The sequence below is a fragment of the Microchirus variegatus genome (genome assembly GCF_963457635.1).
Source record: "Microchirus variegatus genome assembly, chromosome: 18".
Lineage (NCBI taxonomy): Eukaryota > Metazoa > Chordata > Actinopteri > Pleuronectiformes > Soleidae > Microchirus > Microchirus variegatus.
In genome coordinates, this window is record NC_139819.1 from 16,342,717 (window position 1) to 16,353,483 (window position 10,767).

The 10,767-nt window shown below is 43.8% G+C and overlaps 2 protein-coding genes across 2 annotated transcripts in view; both read right to left on the reverse strand.

Annotated features, from left to right (window-relative positions):
• Positions 1-28: 28 nt before the first annotated feature.
• dab2ipa (DAB2 interacting protein a) lies at positions 29-9,260 on the reverse strand (the record flags this gene model as incomplete). The annotated part of the gene is made up of 17 exons (XM_083905382.1): positions 29-199; positions 274-361; positions 439-518; positions 1,006-1,128; positions 1,223-1,336; positions 2,962-3,239; positions 3,426-3,920; positions 3,995-4,086; positions 4,182-4,399; positions 4,508-4,697; positions 4,817-5,053; positions 5,622-5,766; positions 5,895-6,039; positions 6,172-6,380; positions 7,707-7,978; positions 8,394-8,566; positions 9,195-9,260. The coding sequence occupies 17 exons, from the start codon at positions 9,258-9,260 to the stop codon at positions 29-31; spliced, it is 3,096 nt and encodes a 1,031-aa protein (XP_083761508.1).
• A 71-nt stretch (positions 9,261-9,331) lies between these two features.
• Positions 9,332-10,767, reverse strand: part of LOC310939790 (uncharacterized protein) — a gene marked incomplete at both ends in the record, with an annotated part of 4,133 nt that continues 2,697 nt past the window's right edge. The window contains 1 exon segment of the mRNA XM_083904634.1: positions 9,332-9,339. Within this exon segment, the coding sequence (XP_083760760.1) occupies positions 9,332-9,339 (8 nt within the window).

A 10,767-nucleotide genomic window follows, 5' to 3' on the forward strand; every position in this document is an offset into this window, starting at 1 on the left:
AGCCATTTGGAGCCTCGCTGTAAGTTGCTTAGCAGTTACCAGAGTTGCGGAACTCTCCGTTCTCGGTGATCTGCAGAGATGACGTGTTACTCGGAGACAGACCGTTCCTCTGCGATGTCACAGCATAGCGTTCCTTCAGCTGAGTAAGAGCCGCCATCAGGCGCGTGTTTGCTGCATCAAGACTTGCTATCCTCTTTTCCTAAAAGACAGACAGAAAAGTTATCACCTTTATATAATCTAAACCTCATCTAAGTAAAGTAAACAAACAAGTACCTGCGCTTCTATGATCTTTTGTTTGGAGTCAACAACAGCCTGCATGTCAGAGTGGTCCTTTTTCAGCTCCTCCTCCACTGCCATCAACCTGCACAGGTGGAAAGTCAGATTGGTCTGACACACAGACACACAAGTAAAGACAGACAGACAGTTTGGGGTTCACACCTGCTGATGATGCTGTTCATCTGAAGGTCCTTATCGTCTTGCAACCTCCTTAATCTGCTCTCTGTGTCCTCCAGCCGAGCCTAAAAAACAAACACCCCAATTGGTCGAGCAGAGTCATGTGACTACAGCTGCAACTAACGATTATTTTCATAATCGATTAATCTGTCGATTATTTTCTCGATTAATCCATGAATCGGTTGGTCCATAAAATGTCAGAAAATGATCAAAAATGTTGATTTGTGTTCGTCAAACCTGGAAATGACGATGTTCTCGAATGTCTTGTTTTGTCCACAAACCAAAATGATTCAGTTTTAATGATTTCTTAATTATGTGGAACAAAGAAACGAAGAAAATATTCACATTTAAGAAGCTAAAACAATCAGAAATCTGGTTTTAATCATGAAAAAAGCTTCAAACCGATTATCGATTATCAAAATAGTTGCCGATTAATTTAGTAATCGATTAATAATCGTTTCATCGATTAATCATTTCAGCTCTACATGTGACCACGCACATCAGGAGAGCATCTCATCTACTCTCCTGCTGGCTCAAACAGGTGTTACAGACCTGATACTCCTGCAGCATACGCTGGTTCTGCTGATCTTGGACCATCAGACGCGCTTCGCACTCATCCTGACGCAGCGCTGCAACTCGCAGCTTCTCCTGCAGCAAAGCAATCTCCTGCTGGTACTACACACACACACACACAAACACACACACACACACACAGTCAGACCCAGCAGATATAGCAGAACTGGTAGAACCAGTCAAAGGAGTTGCTTACTTTCTCAATTAGGGCATCGTCATGACGATCGTCCTCTGTTTCTCCGTAGGAAGAGGCCGAGTTCATGTTGAGCAGCCAGGCTGCGGTACGATCCAGCGCACAAGGAGAGGGAGCCTGAGGGCACACACACACTTAGACAGTGAACAATTATGAAGCAGAAGCTTTTGTGTTACTGGTTACTGATGTGATGTGATACTGAAAAGTATAAACAAAAGTCTAAGACCAAGTACATTAATACTAAGACTTACACACTTATACGTTAATACTAAAGCTTATACTTGTACTTTAGTATACTTTTTACTTCTTCCTGCCACAAAGTACTAATAGTTAGTATACAGAATAAGGTCAAGACACTGACTCGTGCGTACATTTAATTTAGCAGAATAAAAATGTTTTTCACGACACACATTTGCTGTGAGGTATTACTATAAACTTACATGTTCAAGATCATATAGTGCTGGAGTTTAGAAAAGTAGCGTTTTTGTTTCTATTGAGTTATTTATTTTTTGTTTTCAAAAATGTGCACTTTTCTTTTACCTTTTATTTCACACTAGTTCTCAAGTTGGAGACACTATTTTGTTTTACAAGCAAGTGTACACTGTTCCTTTACCATTTTAGATAGATAGATAGATAGATCGTGAATCATGAATCATGTTATCTGTGTTCCATTGATGAGGGCTTTTTATATCCTCATGCACAGGCTTCACTCAGGGTTACTGTGACTCAAGAGTTGATTGAACTAAGTGTTATCACCTGTTCTGAAACTGAAAACGCAGAGATTGACAGCTCAGAGTTGGTCACCCTAGCTTTCTGAAACAGGCCCCTGGTGGATGAGCACATGTGGTTTGTTTGTGGGTGTGTTTGGTTGTCTTGTCTTTGCAGGGCTGTCTCTTTTCCTGGTTTCCCGCCTCTGGCTAATCATCACCATGATTACTGTTATCACCAGCTGCTGTATTTATTTATATCTTTGCCAGATCGCTCAGCTTCATTGCTTTGGTAGCTCTTGTAGAGTGTTTTGCTCTATTCTTGACTTTGGGAATTTTTATTTTAGTTTTTTCTGGTCTCCAGGATCAGTTGTCAGCTCTCTTTTTGCCTGCTGCTGCTCTGCCGTCTGTTTCCTGTTTTTGGACTCTGGATTGCTGCTGTGTTGCGTTTAAAATCAACTGTTTAAACTTGGGGGGCCACACAGTTGGTGTGGCACTGCAGCAAGAAGACCTGGGTTCGTTGGAACAAGGGCTTTTCTGCATGGAGTTGGCATGTTCTCCCCGTGTGTGTGTGGGTTTTCTCCTGGTTCTCCGGCTTCCTCTCACAGTCCAAAAACATGCAGATTTGGGGATTAGGTGAATTGGTCACTTTAAATTGACCGAAGGCGTGAGAGTGTGAGTGATCGGGACCCTCTGGTGGAGAATAAAGTGGTAGATAATGGATGGATGTTTAAGCTTTGGATCCTGCCTTGTCTCTGCCTTTTCTGGTCCACAATATTGAGTAATTTGGCACCCTTTAAAACTGAGGACATCCAATAATTGGACCACAGCCCCAAATGCCTCTGACCAAGAGAGGTACATAAACATGGCTTTTACGTATCAATTAAAAAAGTAAGTTAATTTGACAAGAAAACTTATGTTAACCAGTTGTCTGCTGACTATTGAAACATCATTTGGTCCAGAGCACATCATTTAACACTAATCCCCAGGTCAGAGGGGCAGTCTGGCACATTACCATGGAGACATCTTGGTTACCTTGGCAGCAGGTCGCTGTTTCTCTGGGCTGTCTCCTTTGGATGATGATGACGTCTGTCTAAGCCGCGTCTGGCCGCCACTTGGCCAGTCTGGGCTTGAGGACATGATGCTGCCGGAGGCAGGACGAGGAGGGTAGGCGCAGCCCCCGCTACTGCCACTGAGCATGCTGGGAGGTGTCCGGCCCCGAGGGGGTCCTGGGGGGGCGGAGTTGGGGGGAGGAGGCTGATCAATGCGTCGCTGAGGACCTGATGAGTTCTGGCGAGGTGGGGCGGGGCCACCTGAGCAGGAGGAGTGATGGACAAGAGATTAGTAAATCAGGTGTTTATATTAAAGTGATAGTTGGGTTTTTTGAAGTAATGAACCGGCATATGTCAGGCTGATTCTTGACACAGGATGTATGCATAGCACAGTCAATGCTAACAAACCTGAACTATCCTTTTAGGTAACTACAATTTGTTTTGCACCTGTCGTAGTCTCGTTCAGAGACAAAGCTCGTCTGGAATATTCTTCACCACTGCTGCTGCTTGACAGGGCTGACGTCCTCTCCCCCCTCTCTCCGCATCCTAGCCCGACGGACATTTGAGTAAGAAAAGCCGGTTTGGTTGACATGGCGAGTCTTTCATCAACATTTCCTTGAGACCCAACTGAGCCGTCAGAGGGTGTGGCATCTGTCTGCTGCTGCGGTTGCCGTGGAGATGTGGTGGTCATGTGATACACAGGGTTCTGAAAAGAGAGTGGGAGGAGCCCCGTCCTGCGCTGCCATTGGCTGTCGTCAAGACCGTCACTCGGGGAGGAATCTTGCAGGTCAACCAGGGACAGACTGCGGCTCTCATTGGTCAGCTCTGGCCCCTCCCTCCTGGCGCCATTGGCAATTTCAAACCCTACCTCGTTCTCATTGGGCTCTGAATAGGAAGAGCTCGGCGCTGGAGAGCCCTGCATACCTACAGGAAGTGAGGGATCTGAGGTCAGAGGTCACAGATGAGTTCAGCAAATATGGAAGGTGATTGGCTATAAATAAGAGGTCAAAGGTCACCTGATGCAGGCTGAAGACTGGATCCTTTGGTGACAAAAAACAGATCTTTATTTTCTGGAGTCGGAGATGGAAGTCGGGTAAAGTCCACCAAACTACACACACAATCAGATAATAGTTACCTTTTTTGGTAGTAATAATAAGTTGCTGTTGTCTGATGCTAATGCTAACAGGAACATGCGATACTAACCCGCCATCCAGTCCGACACCACCCTGCAGGCCAACGGAGGGATTACAGGTGGCCAAGGGAGGAGAGAGGGGTGGTGATAGAGGGGGTGGGGAGAGTGGGGGAGGAGACACCACCCTCTGAGGCTCTGGAGAGGAAACAGACAAGCCCCCAGGGTTAGCGAGAGTCGCTGATACGTCTCTGAGGATCCGAGGAAGAGGGCCGAGCTTTGAAAGAGACGCCTGAAAGAGAGAAACAGGTGGAGAGAGAGAAAGAAAGGTCCGAGAGAAAGGTTTCAAACAGGGTCACAAGTGAGAGAAGCCCCTGTCACACCAGGTGAAGCGTGTTACCTGGTCAAGCTCTGTAAGCAGTGTATGAAGACTGGACAACTCTCTGCCCAGGTCAATGTATCCATCGAAGCCAGCAGTGTTGTTCAGTCCGTCCGGGTTTGAGATCTCCTGCAAGAAACGCTGCATGCTGCTCCACTGTCGCTCCACAAAGTCATTCATGAACAGCATGTACTCTTCTTTAGTGCCGAACCTGCAGGTGAACATACAGTCAAACGATGCCCATCCCAAGACTATAGACTGATTATTTACAGGGTTTCATGATGATGGCAGTTAAAGTTCTGCTGCTTCACAGTAAAATCGTTGACTCACTTGCTGAAGTTGGCGAGGTTCTGGATGACTTTGGCTATGAGAGTCAAAGTTCTCGCCGTACGCTCATCAGGATATTCCTGCATCAAGTCGAACAGCGATGGCGACATGACAGCAGGACACAGGAAGCGCAGGAACAGCGAGGCGCTGATCAAACGCTCGCTGATGTCTGGTCGACCTCGGTTACCACACTCCTGACGCCATGATGCAAACACCTCCTTCAGCTCCCGTGGGAAGACTCTGTTCAGTTAAAGTAATTAGGATTAAAGTCTAAAGCCTATGATATCTTAACAATATTGTTGCCACATTGTTATTGGGTCTTGGTGTCCCCTTTGAGGTCAATCACTCAGATGACCTTGGATATGCATAAAACTGACTGAGCGTTCTCAGTAGGATTATGGATTAGGTTACTCTTTCAAATGAAGTTTGACCCCACTATTGAACATTTTAAATAACTTTTGAAGACTTCCCCGGACTTCCCTTCAAGATGACAACATTTGATCCCCACAGATCTTACTAGAAGTTAACCTTTTTACTAAAATTATACATTTTCTCTTTGGCATGTGTAATGAGCAATAACAACGTCAGTTTCCAGTCAGAAAAGACTAACAGCAATCAGTTTTTTAACATATCATAGACATGAGCAAGCATATATTAGGTCCTTTTTTAAGAGACAAAAACCTCCTTTTCCTTGTGTCCCTGCATCCTCACAGTATCCCTTTCATATTATAAACTGAGGATAATCTAACACAGTTCTTTCAGTGTCACATGTGCATCAACGCTTTGCTGTCTTTAAATATGTGTGTACCTGTACGAGTCGAGGATCTTGCAGAAGGCGAGTTCACAGCACATCCTCAGGTTGGCCTGATGCTCGGCGAGGTCAGAGGGTGAACAGCGGGAATGGTCAACCTCACAGTTCTCATCAGACTCATACAGAGCTTTAATGAACTCCCCTGTACATGGAAAGCAATCACTTGAGTTTGACTGCTAATACTCAATTCTGCAGGTTTACAGATATAAAATGTCTGCACACTGATCGATTACAGTAACTAGACAGATCTTTGTGTGTGTGTGTGAGCACCCAGGGCGTCCTGAAGGTACTTCTGTCCAATCAGCTTCAGATATTCCTCAATGCTTTTTGTCGCCAGCGTGTTCTCTCTGAAGATCAGTTGGTCGTTGTCACGGCAACGGTCCACCTCTGACATCATCAGGTCTGTCAGGAAGTCCTGCAGACAGGGATCAAAGGTCATCAAAATGTATCTGAACGTGAGAAGATTGAGGGTGAGGTTCCATTTGTTTGTGTTAGGTGCAGTTTTAAACTTTATGTGAGTGACGTCAGGTGAGGTGGGCAGGTTTACCTTTGCTTTCCCAGTGCTATGCAGGATGTGGACAAGCGCTGCAGCCAGTTCCTCCTTTGCCCTCAAACTGATAGAGCCCTCCAGCGTGTTGCAGAGCAGCAGGTAGTTTGAGCTGATGTACTCAGCAAACTCTTTGTATTGTTCCATCGGCAGGATGACGATGCTCTGGTATCTCGCTTTGATTCGCACTGTTGGCACAGAAGACTTACCTGTAACACAACAAGGTTGTCATTATTACGGTTGTTAGTGGAACCATGTGACCGATTGAAACCATCTTTTCAATTCAGCCCAATGTTACACCACCCATTGGTTTTTGAGTTGCCATTTCCAATCCTAAAATGTGGTATTTGGCCAGTGCCACCTCCGCTTTTGAAACCTGAAGTAACCATGCACCTATTGGACACTACTAGCTGCCAATCACATGAGTAAATACTGTACATTTTTATTTATTTCACTCTAAATGGGAAATTGATTTACAAAATGGATGTAATGAAGACCTCATACTAAAGATTAAGATTTAACTCCTTTGGAAAATGTTTAATGATATAATAATTCGAGTGGCAGTTAGCGAGTAAGATTTTGAATATGGGTTGAGCATGGCCCAATGGTGTGCATCCTTGATTTTTACTGATTTATCATGCTGCACTTTCACTGATTTATCACGCTACACCAGACAGGCAGCGGCTCATCAGTAGCAGCTGCGCTGTCTGGAGCAGAGAGGTTGGGGTGAAGAGGCTGTCCTCACAGTGATTGAGACGTATTTACACGGTTCAACGCAGAACATGTGTGTGTTATACTGAAATGATGATGTCCATTCATCAATGCGCGAGCACATATTTATTTAGCATTAGCGTGCTACTATTTTGTGGCTAACTTGGCGAATCTGTTTCCAAAGGTGAGCTAGCGAGGCTACGATTAGCATTAGCGTAGGGCTAACATAATACAAACACTGTGCAACCTCATTATGCACAACGCACATTTTTTGATTTTCGATAAGCGTAGCTAGCTGTTGTGACTGTCAGCCACGCAAGCTAACTATGCTGAATCTAATCGAAAATTTGTGTTGTGCCTAATGAGGGTGCACAGTGTTTGTATTATGTTAGCCTTTACATTCCTTATCATGCATTACCATAACTGAAAAATCTCAGCTCCCACTAAGAAGGAATACATACTTACACTATATGAATACCTACAGTCACTGCACTAGTCTATCTATACTTGCATGTTTCATGCACATTGGCTTCACTTTCTGGACCCACAGATTATGTCAGATCACATGTTGAGATGTGATCCTGACTTTTTTCTACACTGGCTAATCAGATCAGTCAAGTTCCTGTATAATAATGAGAGAGCTCATGTAAAAATACTGCAGGAAAAGCTACAGACAATTCACAGAAAGTACAACCTATAACACATTGTCTTATGAAAGCCTGGCTGTTTTCATAAGTGTCACATTTCAAATTCAGTCGTCACTAAATAGCTGTGATGATATGATGTGGAATGCGGAAAGGAACAAACACATACATAGTACATACTTCGAATTGTACTGGGCGTGCTCAAAGTGTACCACTTCTCCACCAGCTGTCTACCGGTCACTGTGGTGACAGGGATGTTGACCAAGCCAACGTAGCTGCTCTTGTCTTTCTTCCTCTTCCTGTCGGTGTCTTTGTAGAGGTGGAGGGTGACGGCGCTGATGGAGGGAAGACTGCTAAAGTCGAAACGTTCCCCCCAAAAGATGTTGTCCGTCTTCAGTTTACAAGATGTCCGAGCATAAAGACTGTCATCCAGGCAGAGCTCACAGAAGTACCTGTAGTACAAAAACTATATTTAATACATTGTGTTCTTCATTCAATACACATACTTACTACATATATCAGGTGGGTACACTCTTAGAAATAAGAGTGCTAAGTAGAACCATATAAGGTTCTTCGGCTTGTCCTCATAGGAGAACCCTTTTTGGTTCCAGGTAGAACATTTTAGTTTCCACCTGGAACCTTTAGTGTTACCAAGAACCCTATTAAAACCCTTTATTCAGAAAAGGGGTTTTAAAGGGTTCTCTGGATCAAAATGGTGCTTACTGGAACCATTAGTGTTACCAAGAATCCTTGCAAATGGTTCCAGGTAGAACCTCAGCCCTTGTAGAAGAACACTTTTGGAACCCTTATTTCTAAGAGTGTAGATATCTCTCTCTGGGTAGATGACAGAACAGGTACGGACTCTACCTTTTCTTAGCAGGCAGGTCTTTGGCCTCAATGACCCACAGTGTCAGGACATTCTCCAGTCTTCTGCTGTTGTCTTTGTTGGGATGAACAGCTCGTCGCAGATTCTCCATCCATTTATCTCTCTCCGCCGCCGAACGACATGAGAAACACTTGGTACCTGTCGTGGTTGTTACCTAGGAGATATACAGTTAGAGGTTATCGCCACAGGACAGGGTACTTGTGCTCCACAAGTACCCTGTCCTCAATTTCTCAACCTTCACCACATACCCATGACATGTAGCCCATAAAACCACATGTACCACATATCTGACTGATTTTTAATCTCTTACAGTTCTTCTGCCACCAGCAAATGGGATGAGGCCAGGATGGAAACGGGGACTCCATCATCCCCAACCATCATCTCTGACCACAGCAGCCTTCGCTACAGGCTGTGAAACCCAGTGATCCAGGTGGATCCTGGCATTTAAAGACTTTTACTCTTTATTCTTTGTAATTGTGTATTTTATGTTTTGGGTAACATCTACTGCAAGTCTGTCCGTCCAGGGAGTGGATCCCTCACCTGTGCTTCTCCCTAAGGTTTCTACCTCTTTCTTTTTTCCTGTTATAAGGATTTTTTGCCCTGGTAGTTTTTCCTTACCCTGGTCGAGGGTCTAAGGAAAGAGGATGTTACCAACCCTGTGAAGTCCTGTGAGACAAACTGTGTTTTGTAAACTGTGGGCTATATAAATAAAATGGGATTGATTGATTGATTGAAGAATGTAGGTTGTATTAGTGTGTGTAATGTGAGTGTTTCTGTGTGACCTCAAAGCAGTAGTCCTGTCCCAGCAGGGATGAGTGAACAGGCTTGATGATCACTGATTGGTCCATCCTGAGCTCCAGAGACGACACACAGCCAGTGCTTAGCAACGACTCCTGGCTACCACAATGCAGCCGCTGCATCACACACCTGGGAAACACACAGACAGAGAGAGAGTTATAAACCAACAGGAGTTTTGATCACAAAACAGATCCAGCAAATTAAATAAATGTGTTGGTTACATGTGTGTTAGTGTAAATGTTTCTGTTTTTAAATAACTAAGAGATGAAAAAGGTATTCAGATCAAAAGTCTCAACCTATAAAAGTTGTTATCCATAAAGACAGCAACAGAGTACTCTAACATACAGAGAACAGAGCCTTTTACTTAAAATATGTATGTGCTGTATGCTTCAGAGCTACTGTACATGAGGGAGCACCTTCATTTACCAGCACAGTCAGGGTTTCTGTGATATGATCTATGATTTGGCAGCCAACCACAAGAAATAGATGACAACGGCTCAAGTTTGCCAAATTATAGCCTTGTAAGGTGAGCTAGCATTAACTAGCTAACTCCCTTGTTAATGAAACACAAAAACCCAGTTGCAGAACAGACAGCAGCTAAATGTATCTAAACTACAACCCAAATTCAAAGCAATGTCAAGTGTTACAGAAATGAAAGTGAAAATGGTCCGAAATGTTATATTGTGGACAAAATGGCTCTTGTCATGTATTCTATTGTAAATTGGATCATAATTGGTTTATAATCTTTAATGAATGAGTTTCCATGTTAAAAGTTTAAACAGTTAAAGAGTTAAGGACTTGAACTTGAACAAGATGATTTATTTTCTCTCTGGATTCACAGTAAATTGTCCTCACAAAGACTCTACTCTCAAAAAGACACTATACATGAAGCCTCTCCGGTTGTAGATCTGCTGGTCTGGAAGTCCATTGTACTGGTAATCTACATGTCTGAGGTTCTGGAGGTCTAATGGACTTGAGGTCTATGACTCTTGTGATCAGGTGATCTGAAGTTTCTTTGAAGATCCTTGGACATATCTCTGTCAGGTCATGATCAAAATTAAGGAAACACACAACTGTCCTTGCTGACATCATAGCAAATATGTGTCTGCATTTCAAGATTCATTTCCTGAAACAATGATGCTGAACTTTGACCTTTACTGACATTGGTAGGCTTTGTGGTGGAGTAACAAGACTTCTCGTCGACAATTTGCATCTTCTTGGCCAACAGTAAGATCCGGTTCCAGGTATTTAGAGTGGGATTGGACGCAGACAGATGGTCGTTTCATCTCAACTGCATCAAACACGGAGCAGCAATCACACCAACAACGGTTATTCATACTCTTTCTAATGAACATGGAGGGTGTGCGAGCGTCTTATCAGCTCACTCAGTTCCATATTTGCTGGATGTGTGATCCACTGTCCGATTAAACCAAAATTTAAAATCAAAAACAACTGGAATCATCAACCTATTAGACACCAATTCATAACATTAACCATGACAGACTGATCACATACAGGTCAACAGTGACCTCTGGCCTCTTGGCACAAATACGATCC